This window comes from Maniola jurtina, chromosome 22, assembly GCF_905333055.1.
Source record: "Maniola jurtina chromosome 22, ilManJurt1.1, whole genome shotgun sequence".
NCBI lineage: Eukaryota > Metazoa > Arthropoda > Insecta > Lepidoptera > Nymphalidae > Maniola > Maniola jurtina.
This window is the reverse complement of record NC_060050.1, coordinates 5,147,531-5,172,119: the sequence shown is the minus strand read 5'-3', so window position 1 is coordinate 5,172,119 and position 24,589 is coordinate 5,147,531. Positions and strand designations below refer to the sequence as shown.

The window sequence follows — 24,589 nt, the reverse complement described above, 5'->3', positions numbered from 1 at the left end:
AAGAAGACTAATTTGTCTGGCATTTTTTCTAAAATAAGATCAAACACAATATATATAAGTATAGCACAGGGAATTACGAGGGAATAACCAATCCCTCATTGACGGCTGATATCTATAGGTTTCTCCGTAATCAGTCTATTTCTAAAAATATTCGAATCTAAAAATATATTAATTTTCCTTGAAAATTAGAGGACTTTCCAAAGCCATCAAAGTAGTCACCCGTATAGGTATTGTACACATATGACGCAATTATGTACCTACTCTTAAAGCATGCCTCCCTAACAAAAAAAAACGGTCAAGTGCAAGTCAGATACGCGCACCGAGGGTTCCGTACTCGGGTATTTTTTTCGACATTTTGCAAGATAAATCAAAAAAAAAGCTAGCAAAAAAATAAATAAAATACTGTTTTGGAATGTATAGGTAAAGCCCTTTCATATGGTTACCCCACTTGGTACAGTTAGCTACTTTGAAAATTGAAACAAATTTTAATTTTTTTTAAATAATGTAACCACAAATTCACGGTTTTCAGATTTATTCCTTTACCTACTTGTGCTATAAGACCTACCTACCTGCCTAATTTTACGATTCTAGGTCAACAGGAAGTACCCTATAGGTTTTCTTGACATACACGACGGAGGGACGGAAGGACGGACATACAGACAGACAACAAAGTGATCTTATAAGGGTTCCATTTTTCCTTTTGAGGTACGGAACCCTAAAAAATAAGATAGTAAATATTTAATTATCTTAAACATTAAGTATGCTCAAGAATCTTGTTCCAAGACATCCTTTAGCTATTACGATTATTCATGTTACTAAAAAACGGCAAAGTAGATATTTATTTTATCAGAAAAATCTTGACCATCACCTCAATAAGCCAGTGACAAATTTAAATTGCAAATAGCTAAACAAAATTCGTTGATATCAGTAAAGATGTTCACAACCAAACATTACTGAACTTCTTATCCATTTTGGTTTTTAGGGAACTGCACCTCAAAAGGAAAAAAGGAAGCCTAATAGGATCAGTTCGTTGTCTGTCTGTCTGTCACGTCTGTCAAAAAAACCCATAAGGTACTTCCCGTTGACCTGGAATCATGAAATCTGGCAGGTAGGTAGGTCTTATAGCTCAAGTAAAGGAAAAAAATCCGAAAAGAGTGAATTTGTGGTTAAATCTCAAAAAAAATAATTGGTTGTCTGTAAAGTCGGTTTACTGACGATAGTTGAACGTGACAACAAAGGCCGATTGTGCTTCTTTGTCGCTCGTTCCGCGCTCTCGCTTGCACTTCAAGCCTTACATGGAACGCCTCAGAGCGAGGTAACGCCGCATGAGTCATATTATTTCGTGCGTGCAGCCAGCTCTATCGAATTATAAGACGTTGTCACGTCAAAATGTGTTAATGAAAAAATTAATTTACTAAATCATTTAAACATGGCGCAGTCCATCATTAACTTGCAGTGTTCTACGTAAGTATAAGGCACCTATACGATGGTACGGAAAAGTTCGATGCTAATAAAATTAGTTAATCCTTGAGGGCGTTCTTAGGCCATACATGGTCTATAACTCTAGACAGGCATAATAAACTGTCTTAAAACTCTACTTCTGTCCGACCCGTGTGATTTATCGATCTATTCGGTATACGAAGTGAGTCGCGACTACGGGAGTGTCTGTACCGCCGCACTATTGGTTCATCAGTCAACTTATTATTTCCCGTGTCGTAGGAAAGTATAGTACCGACCTTTGCGCAGTACACGTTTATAAACTGTGCTTATTTATACATAAAAAGTGTTGTTTTAAATTCAATAAAACAAATTTGCAATTTTTCATAAGTAATATATTTTATTATTAAAAATAAAGTATTGTTGTATCGTACGAGGTACATTGTGATTTATATAATCTATAAATTAATAATTTTGTTTATTTATGTATATTAATATAAATAAATGTACAGTATTGGCCTATAGTTCAGGACCTCCCTGAGCGCGGCGCTGCGTCTTCTGGCGTACTTGTGAACAGTACGGTCACCACCCATAAGTGTAAACCAACCTGCAACAATTACAAAGGAAAATCTATGTAATAGTACATTACAGCCCAGGTCTGAAATAAAGTGATTACTGGCCGAGTCAGCTTGGAAGGCCGAGGCGAAGCCGAGGACTTCTCAAGTGATTTTGAAAGGACGAGGCGCCATCTGAGTGGTACCCGGGATCGAACCGCCCAACCTCCAATTAGGAGACAGACGGCTTAACCACTACGCTTTCACGGCATTTATTTATTAGTATGTACCTATTACATTGTATCCCAAAATAACTCCTGCCATTATGTGATTAATGGAAAGAAGTCACGACCCTCAGCAATGAAGGAATACGACTATAAAGAAGAAGAAGAATGTACCTATATGTGGTTAGAACAAAGAATATGCTCACCATATAAATGAGAACGAGTAGTCTGAATATCGGAAAGCGCTTTATCATAACTCCTATCCGTAGAGAGAGCGCTGAGAATGGCGAATTTGCGTAGGTAGTTCTTGATCGCGTGCGATCGCCATCTTGGAAGTGAACTACGCTGTGCGAATGCTTAGCCCGGAGTGAAGACAGTTCTGAGCGGTGTTTTGACTGAAAATTCAAAATAGTAATACAGATAATTGTGGCTAATTCTATTGTATACAATTTCTAGTGAATCTTATTCTGTGGGGAGCATTTTGAAACCGATAGAAGTCTAAGTGCCTTGTCATTTGGTTATCTCTGTCTGATGCAAGCTGTTTCTGTACCAAATAGGTGATGCACGGCAAATATGTCGGCAGCTGAGGAACTATTTAATGTTCCTTGACAAAAAGTAGCATATGTACAGAGATAGCTAAATTTCGTCAACATCTGTCAAACGGATGGGCCATGAAGACAGACAGACAGACTTTTTCGCATTTATAATATTAGTATGTATATGGATAAAGACGTCTATAATACTTGACATCATAGTCCATTACTTTCTTAGATCAATACAAAAACCTACATAATGGATCTTCTCATTATTTATGTCCTTAGTGACGTCATAGATCAATACAGATTATACAAAACCTACATCACAACCTCTCTCGCTCGTCTGGCTTTACAAAGATTAGCCAATGTCAAGTTTGTAGTTATTTGTAACAAGTTAGTTAAACTATACAAGTATGGACCCCGTCTGTGCCGGCGCCCGCCGACACACGCACGGCACCCCCTTAGAGCGCCTTCCAGTCAGTTTAAACAAAAAAAAAAACACTCCAAAAAGGCAGAGCACACCCGCCAGCTAACACCAACACAGACGAAGTCCCTACATACCTCTAACTTATCAAGCTGTATCCTCAGTATATTATTATCGGCCATGAGCGTATCGATCTTCCCTTGCTTCTGAATTAACGTCTGCGTTAAATAATGAATCTTCTCGTTATCTATGGCCTTTGTGACGTCATAGTCTGCTACATTTAAAGCACTTGTATCAGAGGTTTGTACAGTGGACGCTGTCTCTCTCAGATGGTTGAGTTCTTCATCTTTGTCATGTAAGGCTGCTCGTAAACTGGCTATCGTTTGACTGGTTTCCATTTGAAGGATTTGCAGTTCCTATAATCAAAATCTAAATTTATTTACATTTCATTTAGACAACTAGCAATAAGGCCGCCTTTGCATATAATTTGTTTTTAGTTTCTTTGTGTTTTTTTTTTCTTGTTTTGTGTGCAGTAAATAATAGCGATAACGCCGCCAAATTGTACCTGCCTATATTTTTGTTTTAGGATCCTTATATAGATCCTCTTTATATTCACAACCTTTGTTGTCTGTGTCTGTCAAGACTCGAGAATCAAAACTTTTGATACACTTCCGTTGATCTAGAATCATGAAATATGGCTAACAATATCTTATAGCACAAGTAACAGGAAAAATCCAAAAACCGTTAATTACAAAATAATTAAAAAGTGTTATTTCTTGTACAATGGTACGGAACCCCTTCATGTGCGATTTCAACTCGCACTTGACAGGTTTTTACTTTTCGAATTACCTTTCCCAATGCAGCCCTCTGTGCCTCAGCTCGATTCCTCGCTAGCCGTTCCTCTTTCAAAGCATCGCGTAAGGCGGTAACGATACGTTCTGACCCAGTATGCCTTGATTCTAATTGTGCCATCTGATGCTTCATATCACTGCATTCATTACGAATACGCGTTATTGACTGTGACAGATCTTCTTTTTCTTCTCTGCAAAAGCAAACTTGTAATTCTGTTAATTGGCAGATACACATTTCTAATATGTATTTCTTTGAGAGCCAATCAAATGTAATATTTATTTAGAATACGAATGACGTTGTGACAGTTTTTGTATTGGGAATCTGTCAAAATGACAAATTTTTCCCATAGAAGATAGTTTATCTGGTGGTTGTGAAACAGACTCTAAGAAGTACAAAGTAACAAATCAACATTGTCAGTCATAACTCATAACATATTAATATCCATCCATCCATTTAATTTTTTACCTTGGAAAATCAAAGAGTTCCACAGGATTTTTAATTCTGGTGTATACAATCTTTAACCAAAAATGAAAGGTCTAAATATTATATCCCTTACCCAATGCTCCATGCAGAAAAGGATAGCAGCTTTCGATGTAATTTTATTTTCATTTAGAAATTGTGTACAACAGAATTAGCCACATGACTGTAGACATCATGTAGTTTAAAATATAGTATGGTGAATCAACCAGTAAATCAAATAAAACTTACTTCAAGGTTTCCAACTGGTCCATCAACATCTTAGTATCCTCTGTCAAATTACCGCCTTCCCGAAGAGATTTAATCTCATTGTCTTTAGAATATAGCATACTCTTCACTCTCAACTTGTAAGCTTCCCAGTCTTTCTCTAGTCTATGGCACTCTTCTATTGTCTTGTCTATAGTATTTTGTTGTTCACTTATCGTAGTTTGAGCATGTCTTAATTCATTTTCAAGCTTAGTTTGTGCTGTATCTTTTGTGCTTAAGTCTTCGGTTAATTTTTTTATCCTGTTAAGTTCATATAAAATTAAATTACTTACCCATATTATAAATATGAAACTATGTTTACTCATTTGTTCTCTTTTAACAGATCTAAGCAAAAGTTGCCAAGAAGTTTTCATTTTCAACAAGATACTTTTTGTTCCAGGAAAAAGTAGGCCTTTTTTTATTATAAGAAAAAAGTTGTCTACATAAAGACTCTACTTGTTTTCCCCTAATTTTCATGGTTATATTAAGTGAATGTTAAATAGAAATTTTATTTTCTACCATTTAATAATTCTTTTTAAATAATAATTTTAGAACTAATTTCTCTATTATGGTTTACAATCAAAACTCGAGAAAGCTATATTACTATGATATAGATGGCATAACTTGCTCTCTGAGACTGAGATCTATAGTCTTTACTTTGACTTTACTGACTTAAGTTTCCATATGCAAGCGATATAACACAGTCTTCTTTTAACAGTATCTCAAGTCTGAGTAAAGTCAAAGTGTGCTCTATACATCTTGTCATGAAACACCTAGACACCTTATTGACCTGTGTACTTACTGTTCTTCCAACTCCCTATTCTTTTCCTTCAACAAACTAACACTAGACTCTAGCTCCTGACTCTGTCTCTCATACTTAGACAGCTGTACACTGTTCACTTCATTGACTTGCAGTTTCATGCTTTCTAGCAAAGCGCTTAGAGACTCCTTGTCTTTACCTAATCTGCCATTGACTTTTTCAGAGCATTCTAATTTCATCTGTGCACTTTTAAGGTCTGAAATAAACCAGGTCGTTGTCATAGATTAGAAACACTATCCAGGTGGCAGGTAGCTAAAGTTAAATTTAAACTTTGAGAGTCAAAATCAAAATTGATCTCACAAGACAGTGTTTCAAGTTTAGGCCAATAGTTTGATTATATCATGAATGTAAAATCTGCTGTTCCATACAAAAATATCATAATCACTCAAAGTATATGCCTCATCAGATTTTTTTTCATGAATTTAAGTGTTGGTTGACACAATAGATGTATAAATAAAGATAGTAAAAAAAATTAAGTCAGTGACATCCATAGCTTGTATAGTCTAAATTTTTCTGGCTCTTGTTTTTGGCTTGCTATATGAATTACAATCAGACGTGAAGTTTAATTTACACCTATAACCTATCAAATTATAGCCTTTTCTCATCACATTGAGCTATTGAGTTTCAGATTGTAGAAAACATGTAACACTCTTTTTTTTAAATTACCATTTCTTGTTATTAAATCAATTACCATATCTACTTATCAACATGCAATAGATTTGCAATTAAAATGTTTACATACCATCTTCAGTCTTCCTGAGCCTGTCGAGCAATTCTGACACTTCTGTGTTCACAACATTGAGTTCATTTTTGAGCATTGCATTCTCTACTTCTAAATTTTGCATGTTATATGCAATTTTCTCATTGCTTATATGCTCTAGATCTGAAGGTAGACTGTACCCTAAACACAATAACAATCAAAATTATCTTATCCTAGTCTAAAACACTGTGTTGATATTATTATTTTTGGTATTATCTACCTATCTTTAAGAAAAAAATATGAAACACAGTAAAAAGATCCAATACAGATTTATAGAAACTTACTTCTCTGCCGCAAGCCAAAATGATCAGCCATATCATCTTCAATATCATTGACTAAAGTTTTTGGACTATTATGAAGATTAAATTGGTTTGGTTTTCTAAATGGTGATTTACTCCTAGATTTCTCTTGGACAGTTCGTACATTTTGCTGGCTCTCCTTTGTTGGCGACTTACCCGCACCTCTCGTACTTTTAATTGAAGGCGTAAAGTAAGACCTCGTTTCGGTTATCGGTACATTCTTCTTCGCGGTGCGTGGTCGTTTTTTCTGCCACGCAGGTTCGGAGCAGTCATGTTTTTTAACTTTTACGCCACTCTGGTTCCGCAGGGCCGCACCTGTCTGCTCATCTAGATTATTGAGCAGGCTTTCTGCCTTGCCAGCGAGGTCCGCGAACCATGACATTTATAATATGGGTGTTTTGCCTGAAGTAAACAAATATTTTAACTATGATCACAAGGTTATAATTTCACTTTTACGAACACTGTTTACTAAGCAAATGGTAATACATGCATAAGTATACATACCTATCATGAGGAAATTGGAGCTAAGCCTATTTCCGCAATTAGAAAAGGGGAAATTGGAGTAAATAAATATTATTGCTACAAAATACACAACAATTTAATTTCACTTCACTTTTTGACATTGACAATGGATCAACATGCTTGTCATTGACAACTTGACAACTTTATGGTGCCGCCAGACGCTTGCGGCAAACACCAGTACAGTTAAGCATCGGCAACTACCGATCAATAATAGTCCATGCCGAATAATATCGGCACAGATTACTTTTTATACATTGTTTTGGCTTGCAATCAATCGGATCGAATGACAAGCGCTCCGAAATGAAGTACTGTGTGGTGTTTGCCGAGTGCTCGTATGTTGCTTACCACAAACACTTACACATCTGACGGCACCATTATGTTTAGTATCTTTTCCATTTGTCAAGTTATGAGTATTTATCTGTGGTTTTTGTTGGTTTTTCTTTTTGTTGTTTGTCACAGTTTGTCACTTGAATTTGTGAAACATGTGAAAATCTTGATCAAAATACAAAATTAAATTGAATTTTTTATTGAAAATTAATAATAACGATGGACTTCGAAAGTCCTGATGTAGAAAAAGACTTCCCAGGCCTATACGCCTCTGAAAGTGGACGAAAAAGCAACGAAAGTGACTGTAAGTTGTATTGATTTGGTATTCAATTATCTATTAATTTTGATTATGATAGGTACAGTAATTTTCAATTTGCTAACATGGCTTGATAAAAGCAAATACAGCAATCCTGTCCAACGATACTTTAATATTCTTCATTTACTCGCGCAGTTTTTCTTGTAATGTACTTTAATTTTGGACTATGGCTTTAAACCCTTCCCATTTTAAGAGGAGACCTGTGCTCAGTAGTGGGCTGGCGATGAGTTAATGATGACTAGGAAATTTTGTATAGTGCAAATATTGAAAGTTTGTCCAAGTAGTGCATCTGTGCAAAGCCAAGCTGCCTTAGATAGTTACTAATAAAGTGGTTTTTCTAATCAGTTAGTGACGGTGGTGAACACGAAAAACCAAGCAAGAAGGATCTGTTAGGTCGGCGCAAAGATAAAAAGGAATCAAAGAAAGACAGAGGTTACGCTGCTTTAGAAGGTGAAAGCTCTCCAGAAGAGGATACTGACACAAAGTGAGTGAAGTTTTCTCTACTCACCTTCTTTTTGTGATGGAGGCCTTTGTATCATGAGGATTTGTATCCAAACTACAGCCTATAGGCGAATACCAGCCTACAGCTGAAAGCTGAACATGTCTGTTATCTGGCCTACCATAATTTATTATGACCACATTATATTTACAATAGTACTCTCTGCCACATATCCTTGCATGATTTTGATGTTGTTTAGTTAAGTTGTTCATGCAATTTATTCTTTCTGTATTTTGATTTGTCGTTCAATTAATTTCCCCTTTTATTTTCATTTATTTATACCAAAAAAAATGTAACTAAAGAAGGAAAATTTAATATTGGACAGGGAAGCACTTATCTCTATAAGAGATTTATACAGACTACCAGTGACTCTTATCAGTAGGAGTTTTATAGATTTATTACATGTTTAAAATTCTAATTTCTATTTCCAAACCAGAAGTCCATCTAAAACAAAGAAGACAAAATCATTCAAGTTTCCAACAAAAAGTAAGGAGAAAAGAGAAAAGTCCAGGGACAAAGAGAAGGTTCTCGAAGATGCAGTCAAACAGAAAGAGTTGAGTGAAAAGGAGAAGAAAAAGGAAAAAGAGAGAGAAAAGGAAAGGGAAAAGGAGCGGGAACGGGAGAAGAAGGAGAAAGAAAAGCGAGATAAATTAAGGGAAAAGGATAAGGTAATTTAATTTTAAGTAAGTACTAAGTATAGTAGGAAGTAGCAGGGAGCGGATGGGTGAGGAAGGTGGAGGCCTATGTCCAGCAGTGGACACTTACAGGAATGGAATGGAAAAGTATATTTTAAGTAAGTACTATGTAGTAAGTAGTACTAAGTAGCTCTTGCATCAAAGTTTATTTTTGACAATAATTATTTGTTATAATTGCAAAGCAAAGTTTAAGTGGCAATGGTGATCGCATATGGAAAACATAGCATTAAAACTATCATCTGGTACTGTATAAAGATACAATGGTAGTTCCATTCACATGTATGATAATAATAATTTGTTTGTAGAAAGTAATCTCTGGAAGTACAGAATGGATTTTAAAAATTCTTTCACCTGTAGAAAGCTACATTATTCCTGAGTGACATTGGCTATTTTTTGTTTTAGAGATCCCTACCAAATTGTAATAAATACGCGTGCGAAGCTAGGTTAGGTCGCTAGTAGATATTTAGCCCTATCATTTTAGTGTGGAGTTTGTATATAACAGAATTAGCCAAGTTATGCAATATTATGGTTTATTTTGAGTCAAATTATTTACTTTGTACCCTAATGCGTAAATCTAATTATGTTCTTATACAACACTTTGTGTCCTTTCATTATGCAAAAAATACCTATAGGTGACCGACCGATGCGCACTTGACCGGTTTCTTTTTTGAGAGTAAAAAGGCCCAAGTTAGTCCATGTTAAAAAGTTGAAATATGTCATAATCATCATCTTGATCAACCCACCGCTCACTACAGAGCACGGATCTCCTCTCAAAATGAGAAGAGGTATGGCCATAGTCTACCACTCTGGCCAAGTGCGGATTGACAGACTTCACATACCTTTGAGAACATTATGGAGGAACTCTCAGGTATGCAGGTTTTCTCACGATGTTTTCTGTAACCGTTAAAGCAAGTGGTTTTTTGCACATAACTCAGAGAAGTTAGAGGTGCGTTCCCGGGATCGAACTGACTGACCTCCTATTAAGAAGCGGATGTCTTAACCACTAGGCTATCACAGCTTATAGGATTTTTTTTTTTATTTAGTTTTTTTTTTTGGATCTTTTAATTACTATGCGATTATGTCAAATCCATAATAGCCTAATTAGACTTCAATCTATACATTCTTAATATTATTCTTCTAATACATTCAGACATGGTTCTCGCAGCTGAGGAAAAAGGCACAGCGAGAACACTTTGAAAATACCCACATCTGATAAAAGACAAAACTTAGTTCTCATTGAGACTCGCATTTCCTCAGTCCTTATCCACACTTTACTAATAGATGGTGGGTACTGGTTATCTTCTATTGAACAAGTTGAACAATTAAGCCTCAATAGCTCAACCAGTAAAAGAGTGGACTGAAAACCGAAAGGTCGACGGTTCAAACCCTGCCCGTTGCACTATTGTCGTACCTACTCCTAGCACAAGCCTGACGCTTAGTTGGAGAGGAAAGGGGAATATTAGTCATTTAACATGGCTTATATTCATTTTTTTCAAAGAAAAAGAAAAAAGAAAGAAAAATAATTTTTTGTAGGAAAATATGTAGATAATAAATCATGTTAGAGATGGCGACAAGAGATCACGACAAAACCTTGAACTCGGCGTCTCTAAACGGTGTCAGCACAATGCCGGTATCCGATGTCGACATATAATGAGTCAGATCAGCTAAACAGGCTATTGTTATAACAACTGCAATCTTCTTTGCTTAATTTTACGCTTTTAGTTAAGCTGTGGATTTTATCGTTTTCATCTGCACCTTCTATTTTTTTTAGGGATCCGTACCCGAAGGCTGCCAACGAGTTACGGGACCGTATTACTAAACCTCCGCTGTCCGTCCGTCCGTCCGTATAATCTGAAATATATATAAGCTGAAGATAAGTCCGTCTGTCAGGGAGCTGTATCTCGTGAATCACGATAGAGAGTTGAATTTTCACAGAATGGAAAATTCTATTGCCGCTATAACAACAAATAGTCAATAAAAATTTCAAAATGGCCGCTATTAAAATTAAAAAAAAATTAAGTGTTATTTCTTGTGTGAAAGTACGGAACCGTTCAGGTGCGAGTTTTTTTACCGATAGCGTACGCGAGTTATTTTATATTTTTACCGTAAATCACACTTAATATTATAAAGGAGAAAGTTTGTATGTGTGTGTGTGTGTGTGTGTGTGTATGTTTGTTACTTATTTACGCAAAAACTACTGGATGGATTGGGCTGAAATTTAGAATGGATATAGATTATACCCTGGATTAGCACATAGGCTACTTTTTATCCCGGAAAATCAAATAGTTCCCATGGGAATTTCAAAAAACCTACATCCACGCGAACGAAGTCGCGGGTATCACCTAGTACTTTATAAATAACCTCAATTATCAAAGGTACATTATTCCAGAGGGACTCTACTCTGTACGTGTGCGTAGCGCCTTAGACTTCCTCATCCTTCGTTAGCGTCAAACCAATGATTCGGAATAACGTAATTCTACTTGATAGGTACCTACTAAAAATAATGTTTGTTTACAAGCAAAGGATATAAAACAACCCAGGGCTCATTACTTCATCCATACATAATTTCACTGTTGAGTAGGTAGCGCCGACCTTGTCTACCTACAGCCAACGACATTGAGTTATACACTATTAGAAATGCAGACTAATCGTAAACCGCATTTTGTATGATGCGAATTTGTGTCCTAAGTAAAAATATCAAAAAATAAAAATAAATAAAAAGTGCTATTTCTTGAACCATGGTAAGGAACCCTTAGACTTAACCCTGAGTCGGACCCGCACACGCTATGTTATATTCAATGCAAGAAATTTATTCAAAAACAGTTAGATAACAATAACGCAAAGAAAAAAATACCGGAAGGTAACTCGGTCCCTGTTCACTGCACTTTTTACGGGTGATCACCGCCTCTACTGAGGCCTCTAGAACGCACAACAGACGGAAACGTTTAAGTGCGGAAACCAGCCCAGAGAGAAGAAGAAGAGGCCTCTAGAGTCTAGTCTATGGCATCTCTCTGCCTCGACTCAGTCGCGACAGCCGCATGGTTTATTCAGTTGTATTCTGTGACCGCGACAGCCGACATGCATCACCTGCGGAGTGTTTTTACTAAGGTGTTCTATTTATTTGTATCTAACAGTTTCCCGCATTTCGTCCGTGTCAAATGTGAATGTGTTATGTACCTACATACAAACCTTCCTCGGGAAATGTTCCAAATGGTGGTGAAAATTGAACTGAAATCCACTCAGAAGTTTAAAAGTTGTAAGCGAATACACAGACAAACGCTATGCAACTTTGCCAATATTTTTGTCATAATTTACTTGAATATTTTTAATGTAGTATTGCACGGAGTTATTATCTACTTATTTATTTTTCTTTACGTCGAAATTGTGATTAAAGACAGGTGGGGCAAAGATTTTCTTATTGGATTGAGGGTTACGCTTAAAACAATTACGCAGGGTGGATAATACTAAGTCCAACACATCAGCTACTACAACATTTCATACCTGTTCTGTTTAGTTTGTATTACAAATCGTTCACACGTACGCGCGCTTTCAGTAGGTATAACGTCCTGGGGTTCTACCTGTGACAGTACCCTGTCAAATAGTTGCCATATAGTTGCTTGGCGATGGTTTCTTTCGCTGTATGACTTACAAATAAATATCGACAAAAATTGCAGCGCATTCTAAAAGTAACAACGTTTTGTTTAGTTTGATTTTCGAATTAAAACTTTCTAGGTTAATTTTAGATTATAAAGTAGGTCTTTCATTTGCTGTTCTAACCCAAAAATTACCCTAACTTGGTTGCATTATTATAATAACATTATGATCTGCGATGCAAAAGTTATAAGAATCATTGATTGATTGTGAATAATATTAGCATGCAAAAGTGTATACTATGAAATATTCTTGCTAATTACCGGATGACCTAAATTTCGTTAATTTCAACATTTTTATAATTTTAAATTGCAATAACTAAAATGGAATAGTAAAGTTTCAATAAAATATTTTACTTTACAGAATTGCATTATTATTATATGCGATAAATGTAGGTACGTTACGGCTGATCAATTAAAGATTTTCGCAGATCCGAAGGTCGTGCATCTACTCGTAGATAATTGGGATTTGAATAGCAAAGGGTCGGGAATCCAAACATTTTATGACTCATCAGCAAAAGAGTACGAGGGCCCCTGATGATAATTAATTACTGCCGCCCTTGATGACTTAACTGCCAATTAGTCGCTGGCTTTTAAGGGATTTGTTTTATCTGCTTATAAAAACCGGCTAAGCGCGAGTCGGACTTACGAAGGGATTCGTACTAACATAAATAACACTTTTTTGTGGTTACCCAATTCACGGTTTTCGGATTTTCCCCTATACTTGTGCTATAAGATATTGCTACCTGCCTTTCATGATTCTAAGTCAACGGGAGATACCTTACAGATTTTGATTCCCTTGACGGGTATTAACACACAGACAGACTGAGACAACGAAATGATCCTTTAAAGGTTCCTTATTTCTTTCGAGATAGGGAACCCTAAAATAGCTAGAGGCTTTTGAATAAAAATGCTGCGAATAAGTTGGGTCCAAAACCTAAGAAACGATGAAGTCCTACGACGACGCATCGGTAAAAATAGAGACCTAATTTTGACCATAACGCAAAACGAGATCGATGTTCTCTGTCTGACATGACCATTACAATCTCCTTCAGATCATGATGACAGGCAAAATTGAGGGAAAGAGTATGAACGGTCATAGAAGTAAAAAGCCGTGTTTTAGCACAACTTTTCCATTTGGCGAAAATTATGGATAGTGACGGGATGATGACCAAGCACCAATAGTGGAGAGGCTCGAGAAGAAAAAGTTTATCCGCCTATTGAATAATCCCTTATCATACAACGATATTTAGTGTTAGGGAACACTGCGGGTAAAAATTAGTTTCACAATTTGCATGTGCGAGACAAGAATTATTTTTGTTGTGAGTAAATATGGGGTGTGATAAATTGATTCAATTAGTTCGTGTGTGACAACAAAGTAGCAAAGAATTGCTGCCCGGATGGAACTATTATTTTTAACTATGTTGACTGTGTAAGCAACTCATAACAAAGAATGACGTTGCAAGGGCATCCGTTTAGGGTTCTTTCAGGCATGCCACAAGCCACACCTCTCCGGAGCGGATTAGATAATATGTCACTGTCGGGACAGTAACAACACTGTGACATTTTGCGTATAGTACTTACTATTCACACGTTCCACAATTTGCGGACACGTAAACGTCTGTCGCCAAACTGCGGTGCGACTAGATCGCATTACACACAAGTGTAAATTAAAAATTTATTACACCCCCGACAAGTGAAGGTTACAGTAATAACTAGAAAAAGAGCTGATAACTTTCAAACGGCTGAACCGATTTTCTTGGATTATAGCTAAGAACACTCGATCAAGCCACCATTCAAACAAAAAAAAAACTAAGTTAAAATCGGTTCATTAGTTTAGGAGCTACCATGCCACAGACAGATACACACGTCAAACTTATAACACTCATCTTTTTGGGTCGGGGGTTAACAAATACTCGCGACACGTGTTGTAGTGTGGTCTGTCTGAATGTACACTTGTTGTAAATTTTAACCACAAAAGAATAACAAGTCTACCAACTTGTAAAACCCGAGAGTAAACTCTTGACTTTTTTCCGTAACAAGTTCTTTTATCAGCGGCTTTCAGTTGGACGAGTGGCTCATTATACATAGTTTTTAACCCTCTACGACGCAAAAACACGGGCTTGGCGTAAACTATGTATGATTTTACACCTGGAATAATAGAATAGAATAGATTTTTATTAAAATAGACTTTTACAAGTGCTTTTGAATCGTCAAAATAATTTACAACTGGTTCGGAATGCCGTTCCTACCGAGTAGAACCAGCAAGAAACTCGGCGGTTGCTCTTTTTAACTGTTCACCTGGCAGGTGTAAAAACATTTACGTTGATTCGCATTTTATCTGTAGAAAATGGTCATTTTATATGAAATCAAATTGCAGGCAACCTTGTTTTGGTTGCTTAACCGTAACTCCCAACGATGAAAGTATTTTAATGTTATTTTTTGTTTGGAAGCTGGGTCACTTTCTGAATTGATTCTTACTTAGCCAGTTTTTTTGGGATTGATTAATTATCGAATTCAACTCTTGTAAATCCTCTGCACTATAAACTGTTTCAAAGTATTGTTACAATACCGATATCTACATTGTTATTGTTTAGAGCTCATAGCGATGTATAAAGACTCAGATAACTAAGGTTTCCCTTAGAGGGTTCAAGGGTTATCATAATATTATTGACTAAATTAGACTTATTGTAAAGTTAGAAAAAATATTAAATTAGGTTATTTTCATCGAAAGTTTCGATCAATCTTTTATTGAATAGTAAACTTTGTTTACAGGAGAAAGAAGAAAAGGCAAAATTCAAACTCGAGTCAAAAGAGAAATTGAAAGATGACAAGAAAGACAAAGTCAAAGATAAAGATAAGGAAAAGGTTAAAGAAAAAGATAAAGAAAAGGTGAAAGAAAAAGAAAAGGAGAAGGTGAAAGAAAAAGATAAAGACAAAAAAGATAAGAAACTTATTAAGATGCCGTCTACCGTCACTTCGGGAGTGCCCTTTGAGGAAATATTTACTCTTGGAGGTAAGTGACTAGCATTACAAATTCATGGTCGTTTCTTGCTACTTGGGAGTAAGTATTTATTCTTATATTTTTGTACTTATCACAAAAAAAAAAATCACAAAAAAAACTTAAATTTTTATAATATTCTTACAATTTTGCGCAGTTATAAACTACTTAAAACTTGTAAGGAGTAAGGACATCTAGTTGTCAGTTATTTTTATTAATATGTATGATATACCTACTATGATGAGTCACATCATAGTACCTAAATATATATTATACATATTCATAATCATTTATCGGGTAACGTAAACAAAGTACTAACAGACCAATAGTTAATATTTTACTACGTCATAAAAAATAACGTGCCACATGAAAATCGTATCCCGACCGAGCGAAATCACGCTTTTAATGATAGATAACATGCAAAAATATTATCTGCGCTAATGACAAAACAAAACACTGGGCTCAAGGTAAACTGAAACACCACTGACCTCCACTAATACAAGTACGCTGGACCTGCAATTGCCGACCTGTTCTTGAAGCAACTTAATTTTCGCCATTTTTGCGATGATAGCAGCAGTGACTCCAGTGAGAGAGCTTCACGTGAGCATACTCCGGATTTAATGATAGTGAAGAGACATTTTTGTCAACATAGTGTCAAAACGAAGACCATTTGACACAAAGTGTGGATTTTAATTACCGGCACAAAAAAGAAGTTTTCGGATTTATTCCTTTACTTGTGCTATAAGACCCTACCTGCCTTTCATGATTCTAGGTCAACGGGAAGTACCCTTTAGGTTTTCTTCACAGACACGACGGACGGACGGACAGGTAGACTCACAACAAAGTGATCCTGTCCTATATAAGGGTTCCGTTTTTCCTTTTGAGGTACGGAACCCTAAAAACGTTGTACCTATTCTTGACGATAGAAGTTTCGCAACTAGAATGTACAAAAAAATATCGGGTCGAAATCACTGTTTTGTCCTTAGTTTGTACCATGTTACCTTCATCCAGCGTATTTGTATAATATCCATTTCAGTATGAAACACTGATAAGGTGTGACACATTTCAATGCGCAATGGAATCTTGAACTCTACACTCTAGTCAGTCAGAGGCAGTTGCAGTTATGATAGTCAACTGCACTAACCCTTTTTTGTACGGTTTCGAAATTGGCGGTAAGAATTTTTTTTGATACAATACATGTGACGACATTCATAGATAAACATTTTTGATAATGCTACAGGTATGGTAGATTCATAGATTAAGGTTACAATTTCCACAGTGAAATTGGAACTCTTTCGTACATGTAATAATGATTATATCAAAGTTTGGATACTTGCGTAGTAAAATTGCTTGCTTTGTAAACTCTGTCGTACATGTAATAATGGTTATAACTGTAAGGTTATTTTTAAAAATTGATTTGAGTTGTCAAAAAATAATATAAAATTATTAATTTACCTAATGCAGGTAGTTTGATAAAATCGATATTTGGCTCATTCGATGTCATACAATCTGTTGCTAGGAGGCCAACAAGATTGAACTTGCATAAATACGGGTGTTTCGAAGGTTTTAGTTCAGTCTCCTTCTGAGATTCGGAGCGATATCGCATATTTTCGGTATTTGGATTGTGAACTGAATAATTAGATGTTGTGATAGCAATCACGCTCTAATTAAATTATTTATTTTGGCATTAGTTTGTTTAGATTAAAACTCTCGGATAACCTTACACATTAAACTTGTGTTTTTTTTGTGTTGGTTTTGGAGAGGACATTCCAATAATTCGATAAAAATATTTAAATAATACCTGCTTTTCTGAGTGACGCCTATATAATGGACGTATATGTATAAGAAAAGTTCAGCCAGTATATTTTTTTCTTTGTAAACATGAAAGTTTGGCTGTGGGGTTTGGAGTTTGGACTTAGGCATATAGTAATTCATGAACTGCAAAAACTATTGTATGTTTAAAAAAAATAGATATTAAAAACATTAAGTACAAATTAAAAGAATATTTTTTAGCAAAGTTAGATGGCTGAGTCTTTTATGTCTATGTAGATTATATTATAATTATTTTTATTAGTGCTAATCCTATTGACCCTTATGTACCTTCGTTGCAGCTAGGCACCGAGGACAAACCTCTGTGGTTTTTTCGGTGTTTTTAGTTAAGCCTTTATTTGTATATATTTTGTAAAAAAAAAAAATGTGTTTTCGTAATTTATTCATGCAATGTAATATTATTATGATAACGGGCGTGTATCACAGATACAGATTACAGTAGAACTTTTAACGTATTTTGAAGTTGTATTTTTTTTTTGTTGGATTTAGATTTGGATCGATTTATTTAGTATCGATAGTTCACTCTAATATCGGTTAAATAATTTTAAATAAGATAGTTTTCTTTTCAACCGGCTGTAAACCTAGTATTTAGGACAATTTTATTGTATTCTGGTTAATGGTGGTGTAACATCAACAATCAAAACCGTTTGATGGATCGTAAAAATGTTTTAGCTGAGATAGCGAGGTTGGATGTGAACATAAATACCAATACGTAGGTAGGTAGGCTACGTATAAATACATAGGTATTTTATAGTTCTCAATTAATTATATTTAAAATATTTGAATATACTATATTTGGGATTTCCTTACAAAACTTCTCCAATAATATTGCCTAATTCTAAGAAAATCTTAATACTTAAGTACCTACCTTAGTTTTTTGCAATTCGTTCAAAAAAGAGCATTTACAGTTTAAACATGTGATGTCTATTTCAGACATCTATATTAGAGCTTGGGCTAAGGGAGCTTGTATGAAATTCATGGATTTGACGTCATAAACATTTGACATAAGACGTACCTTTTTAGGTAAATCGATAATTTAAAATGGTTAACAAACTTGAAACTAACAGCGGACGTAGATTTTACGAATTTAGGAAGACCCTTTATTTAATGATTCCTAAGAAATAATTTATTTTTGACATAGGCATCATCCCAATTGTTTAGCTGCCTGTAATATAGCCAACAAAACATTACATAATATCACCTTTCAGTAGTTTGCAGACCATTGCCTAAGACTTAGGGGTAAAAAATCTCTTTTCTCTCTCTAGGCTTGACTGTGCCATAAAATAATCGATATCCGCCAACACATAGGAAAAATCCATTAAGTAATAACTTTGCGGATACGAATGTCATACCTACTCCCAGGAGCTTTACAAAATATCACTGACTCTGTTTAATGTCTCGAAGCTTTACGATTCCCTGCCGTATTAAAACATGAAATTCTGATTTACCAATATTTGATGGATGGATTGAAAACTTGAACCGAGGTATTACTTACTTAAATACACGGTGAAATTTTAGTGGTTTTAGAGCCGTGGCCTTACCATTTATTGACCCTAGCCATAAAATAATAAACATAATATTGGATTGAGAAATTATTTTCGGAAAAATTCGCGAACTAATATGGAGTAGCTAATAGTTACTACCTACCCCGCCTCTGTCTCCGCTTTTGAAGAAAATTTTATCATTTTCTTACAGTGGCTTTGCCAATATTCGGAGTGCCACTGCAGCAGTCGGTGGAGCGCTCGCGATGCCACGACGACACCGCGTTACCTCTGGTAGTACGTGACAGCATTGACTACTTACAAGTAAGTTTATTTTTAACCCCCGACCCAAAAAGAGGGGTGTTATAAGTTTGACCTGTGTATCTGTGTATCTGTGTATCTGTCTGTGACATCGTAGCGCCTAAACGAATGAACCGATTTTAATTTAGTTTTTTTTTTTGTTTGAAAGGTGGCTTGATCGAGAGTGTTCTTAGCTATAATCCAAAAAAATTGGTTCAGCCATTTAAAAGTTATCAGCTCTTTTCTAGTTTTCTTGTAGAAAAGAAGGTTAACTAACCGTTAGGTTCATAATATTATGTCAATTGACAAATGTCAAGCTGTCAAGATGGACGTTGCCTAGATACATAATTATTTATTTGAAAATGATGTTTTGGAAAACTCAGATACTTTGGATAGCTATAATCCTAGAAAATCAGTTCAGCCGTTTGAAAGTTATCAGCTCTTTTCTAGTTACGGTAACCTTCACTTGTCGGGAGTGTTATAAATTTTTAATTTACAGTTGTGTTACTTGTCTAAGGGAGGGTAGTGTTCAGCAATTGTGTGTACCTATCGGTTGCCTCTTGCTAAACTAATAATTTTGACCATAATTGATGAGGTTTCGTTGGTTTTGTATTAGCAGTCCAAGTGTCATCGATACTAATAATAATAGCTATTCATACTAATACTTATTACAAATGCGGAATGTCATGATTAACACGGCTAATATTCTTTTTTTAGGGTTTCGTACCTCAAAAGGAAAAAGAACCCTAATAGGATCACTTTGTTGTCTGTGTGTTTGTCTAGAAAACCTGAACGGTACTTCCCGTTGACCAAAAATCGTTAAATTTGGTCGGTGGGTTTGGGGTTGTAGCATAAGTAAAGAAAAAAATCTGAAAACCTTGAATTTGTGGTTACATCGCAAAAACAAAAAGAAAGTGTTCGAGAAAAAATTAATTTACAAAATCACATGTAGATGGCGCATTCCATCATTAACTTGCAGTGTTTTACGATGTTACGGAACCGTTTGTGTGCAAGTCCGACTCGCACTTAGCTAATTTTTTTTTAATGTCTTTCCATTACAGGCGCACGGTCTAAAGTCCAACCAAATATACCGCACGGAGCCGGATAAGATCAAGCTGCAGCAACTCCGCAAGCTGTTCACTGATCGCGGTCCCACCTTCCCCTACCACTGGGATGTGCCCGTCGCTTGTGCTATGTTGAAGAGTTTCATCAGGTAACAATTATCTAGTGCTATTTCTGCAACCATAATTCCGTCGCGAATCTTAAATTGAGATTAAATTAGATTTACTGGTGAGAGGCTGCGGCCGTGGCTAGTTACCACCCTACGGGTTACGATGTGGTGTAAAAACCAAAGAGGTATGGGTTTAACAAAGACTACTATAACCCTTCCAGGTTAACCCGGTTCCATCTTAGACTGCATCATCACTTACCACCAGGTGTTTGCAGTCAAGATCTAACTTTTATTTGAATTACATAAATATTCTCAAAGCGTACGGTACGGTGCTATGCTGAAGAGTTTTATCAGGTAACAATATAACATCTAGTGCTATTTTTGCAATCATATTTCGTCCGTGAATCTAAAATTTAGATCCTCAAAATGATTTAGTAGACATTACCGCGTGATTGAAAGCCACGTGGGCAAAGCTACAAACAAACATATTTTCTCATTTACACAGTTACACGTTTTCCAGGATAAAAAGTGGTCTATGTCAATCTGCGGGTTTTTTACCTAGTACAAAAATTCGTCACCGATCCGTTTGCTATGTTGCGACGTGATTGAAAGACAAACCAACAATCTTTCGCATTAATAATATTAGTAGAGATAAAATTATTATGTTTCAGTGAGCTCCCAGACTCGATTCTAACACAAGAACTCCACGGTCAGTTCGAGCAGGCCACAGCGATAGCAGAGCCGCAAAGGGAAGCCACCATGGTGGCGCTAATCAGCAGACTGCCCGCCTGCAACCACAGCCTACTGGGCTGGCTCATGAGGCACTTTGAAAGCGTTGTGGCCAACGAACAGGTAACTGGCTCGAGCTATGACACCTATACCGCGTTTATTGGCTTCTATCAACACGCTCTTTTAACAATAACTATTATTGTAAATGGGATCCACTCAATGACGGGTGAATATCGTTGGTTCGGGAGCTACTGAGGTACGCGGAGAACATTGAATGAACAGGGCCATTCAGTACTCTCAGCATACACTCAAGATTCAAAATCCTTTATTGTGTCATTTGTTTTATCTTTTCGTATTTTGTCTCTTTTGTATTTGCATAATAATTTATCATTAATTATTTATCTAGTTTGTGTAAGTGGCGCGTAAGTTCCAATTAGATGTAAAATAAATAAATAAATCTGTTATTAATTTAAAATTTAATAATATTCCAGGTAAACCACGCGAACATACAAACTATAGCCACAGCGATGGGCCCGGCGCTTAACATGTCGCTCAATCTGCTCACATACTTCATCACCAAAGCCGACAAGCTCTTCCCCGAAGTCCGTCTGACTAAGTAAGTTCCAACAATGCATATAGACAACCCCCTGCCAGACACCCTTAAAATTTTAAACTTTAAGGGCGTCTGGCACGACAATAAGGCTCTATAATCTATAGAGCTTATTTTTTTTTCTTTCTCGTCTGGCTTTACACAGATTAGCCAATGTCAAGTTTGTAGTTATTTACAAGTTAGGGAAACTATATAAGTATGGACCTCGTCTGTGCCGGCGCTCGCCGACTCACGCGCGGCGCCTCTCTAGAGCGCTTCCCAGTCAGTTCCACCACCAAAAACGCCAACACAGACGAAGTCCCGAGCATACTTTGACATTGCTCAGACTTAAGTTTCAGTTAAAACGAGACAGATTTATGCCAATGATATAACGCTGTCTCGTTTTAAGTGTCTTAATTCTAAGCCAAGTCAAAGTAGCGCTCTATAAATCTCAGCCTAAGCCCTAATTCGCAAAAGCGTTAAAAAGCGTTGCGTTTAAACCCGGCGTTGCGCTGACAATACAAAGTGCGCGATTAACGTGTGCGCTCGTTCCCACTAGTTCAACAGTACTATGAACAGATACTTGGGAATGCATTTGTTCTATTTGAACGCTTTTTTAACGGACGTTAAAAAAGATCTCGTGCGAATTAGCCCTAAGTAGCTGGCAGTGCTTGACGTGATTTCTAATACTATTCCAAAGAAAATATAAAAAAAAATTACTATACTTTGCCGTCTGTCGTTGCCATGGAGACGACGTCAATTTAATTTTATCCGAAATTGTAAGAAATAATCCCGATATACGGCAAAAATCGGTGGTATAGGACTATTCTCGTATATGTTAGGTTACATACTTGGTGAAATGATTTCGTTATCTATGAATAACTTAAGACTTTATTCTGGGTATAAAATGTATTCGATGTTGGTGCAATTGGCCCTAAGTAACTTTTTTTCCTATTTACAGGTATGTGCCACCTCTTCTATCGATTCCCAATGATTTCCCCGAAACCGCGAACGAAATCAGCGAAGAGTTACGCAAACAAGAGTCCTTGCTGAGCCAAATACACGCGGAGATGCATGCCGGTTTTATTACTGCTGCTAGGGACCAGCAATTATGGGAGGCGCAACGCATCGTCACACAACTGAAGGTAAACAACTTGTTGTTTCATTTACTTTTTAGACTTAGCCACTTAACTATTGGCTCTCACGACGCGACGCCCAGTCTGCGCTTCCTTGAATTTCGAGATTTGCTTTCTCGCCTTCGAGATTTAGCTTCAGGGATGGCGTTGTTGGGGGCATCTGTTACTGTCATAACTTGTAGTTCCGTTCTGTTAGTTTTTTCTAGATTAACATTAGATTTTCTTTAATTAAAACATATTCAAATGACCCTTTGAATTTCTTTGCAGAGGAAGCTTCGATCGGTTCAAAAATCTGTTGAACCTAACGCAGTGCCCACATCCAATCAACCGCTTCCACAACCTACTGACGAAAAACAGGACGACGAATTAAGTCGACGAAACTCACAACCCATCGACGTACCATCAAAACCCATTGAACTAGCAACTAATAATACCAGTGTAGTCAGCAATACTAGTATTGTTAGTAATACTAGTATTGTCAGTAATACCAGTGCAGCTCCAATAGAAACAGATATACCCTTAGCAGTAAATGAACCATTCCAAGAAATTAAAGAATCGCCAAGTACAGACCTAACATTCCCTGTAGAATTCGAAGACAATTTCGACTTTAATCTCACTGAAACTAAAGACGAAACAGATAACCCAGAGAAAGTTGTAGAGAAACCGAAATTCACCGAAAAAGAACTCAAAGTTTTAAGACTACAATTGGAGAATGCCGAGTATTTGCAATTAAAATCGCTGCTTCAAGCAAAAATCAATTCGGAGCAATTCGAAATAGTTAAACTAAGAAGTCATGTGGCGTTAAAAAATAAACAAGAAGGTAATATTCAATGTAAGGAAAATAAAGAGAACTTTACGCCCGAGGAACAGGAGTTGAAACAGAAGTTGTTGAAAGAAAACGCGATGCTCGAGCAGAAGAGACTGAATTTAGTCAATCAGATCTTTCAAGAGCGGGTAGCATGTATTCAGCTAAAAATTGAGCTGGCAATGAAAGAAATTATGTCGAAGTCTTGAATAGAACATTGTTCCTTAACCTTTCTACCATAGAATATTGAATGCCGAGTATTTGCAATTAAAATCGTTGCTTCAAGCGGAAATAAATTCGGAATAACTCAAGATAGTTAAACTAAGAAGCAATGTGGCAAAAAATTAAGCAAGAAGTTTACTTATGGAGGGTAGAGGTATAGCACGATCTCTTGTGGGGGAAAAATTGTCCTGCTATATACAGTAAATAATAGTTCAAAAACCCTCCACAGTGGCGCTAGCGTCGGCAGAGGTAGTGGTATGAATGTAGTAATTGTTAACAAATAGAAGTCTGCTGAGTTAGAAAATCTAATATTTTAGTGACTAAAGTAGAATTAGTGACAGTTGAGTTTACCATACCTTAACAATTTACCAATACGCAAGTGGGGACACACCCAACGCGCTAACTCGGTGCGGGATAGCGCGGTTGACGTGCGGGTGTGCGGGGCGTCCCTCCGCCTCATACCCCGATTGCCATCTCGACTTGTCGCGTACTATAGTTATTACGTAATTTCGTACATCAATCAGTCTGTTTGCGTCCACTGCTGGACATAGGCCTTCCCGAGAGCGCGCCACCACACACGATCCTCCGCCTTCTTAGATCAGTTGTCTATTTTACCGCTCTTTTTAAAATTTACCCACTATACTTACTGTAGTGCCAACTTTATTTAGCACATTTTATACACGGAGA

General features: G+C 36.5%; 2 protein-coding genes across 5 annotated transcripts; one reads left to right on the top strand and one right to left on the bottom strand.

Moving 5' to 3' along the window:
* Positions 1 to 1,828: 1,828 nt before the first annotated feature.
* Positions 1,829 to 7,261, bottom strand: LOC123876828 (golgin subfamily A member 5). 2 transcript variants are annotated; one of them, XM_045923197.1, is made up of 9 exons: positions 7,134 to 7,261; positions 6,615 to 7,053; positions 6,313 to 6,471; positions 5,553 to 5,766; positions 4,736 to 5,011; positions 4,025 to 4,217; positions 3,313 to 3,591; positions 2,422 to 2,610; positions 1,829 to 2,044 (listed from the first exon to the last, which is right to left on the bottom strand). In XM_045923197.1, exons 2-9 carry the CDS (start codon positions 7,009 to 7,011, stop codon positions 1,964 to 1,966), a joined length of 1,788 nt encoding a protein of 595 aa, XP_045779153.1. In that variant the 5' UTR covers positions 7,012 to 7,053; positions 7,134 to 7,261; the 3' UTR covers positions 1,829 to 1,963. The 2 variants fall into 2 exon arrangements, with proteins under 2 accessions (XP_045779153.1, XP_045779152.1); XM_045923196.1 differs by having other exon boundaries at positions 6,615 to 7,031.
* Positions 7,262 to 7,633: 372 nt separating this feature from the next.
* On the top strand, positions 7,634 to 24,087 carry LOC123876827 (ralA-binding protein 1). 3 transcript variants are annotated; one of them, XM_045923194.1, is made up of 10 exons: positions 7,634 to 7,782; positions 8,140 to 8,278; positions 8,733 to 8,961; positions 15,414 to 15,654; positions 19,165 to 19,274; positions 20,312 to 20,463; positions 21,093 to 21,273; positions 21,642 to 21,766; positions 22,701 to 22,884; positions 23,143 to 24,087. In XM_045923194.1, the coding sequence occupies exons 1-10, from the start codon at positions 7,698 to 7,700 to the stop codon at positions 23,887 to 23,889; spliced, it is 2,193 nt and encodes a 730-aa protein (XP_045779150.1). In that variant the 5' UTR covers positions 7,634 to 7,697; the 3' UTR covers positions 23,890 to 24,087. The 3 variants fall into 3 exon arrangements, with proteins under 3 accessions (XP_045779150.1, XP_045779149.1, XP_045779151.1); XM_045923193.1 differs by having other exon boundaries at positions 8,730 to 8,961; XM_045923195.1 differs by lacking the exons at positions 7,634 to 7,782; positions 8,140 to 8,278; positions 8,733 to 8,961 and adding an exon at positions 11,999 to 12,096.
* Positions 24,088 to 24,589: the final 502 nt, after the last annotated feature.

What these genes read in the sequence shown, in the direction of transcription:
- LOC123876827 (XM_045923193.1), top strand. Translation starts at nt 7,698, where the DNA reads ATGGACTTCGAAAGTCCTGATGTAGAAAAAGACTTCCCAGGCCTATAC. An exon ending in ATGTTGAAGAGTTTCATCAG is followed by an intron (nt 20,464 to 21,092) that starts GTAACAATTATC and finishes ATTATGTTTCAG; the next exon opens with TGAGCTCCCAGACTCGATTC. An exon ending in GCGTTGTGGCCAACGAACAG is followed by an intron (nt 21,274 to 21,641) that starts GTAACTGGCTCG and finishes ATAATATTCCAG; the next exon opens with GTAAACCACGCGAACATACA.
- LOC123876828 (XM_045923197.1), bottom strand. Translation starts at nt 7,011, where the DNA reads ATGTCATGGTTCGCGGACCTCGCTGGCAAGGCAGAAAGCCTGCTCAAT. An exon ending in GACCAGTTGGAAACCTTGAA is followed by an intron (nt 4,218 to 4,735) that starts GTAAGTTTTATT and finishes TTGCTTTTGCAG; the next exon opens with AGAAGAAAAAGAAGATCTGT. An exon ending in AGAGGGCTGCATTGGGAAAG is followed by an intron (nt 3,592 to 4,024) that starts GTAATTCGAAAA and finishes TTTTGATTATAG; the next exon opens with GAACTGCAAATCCTTCAAAT.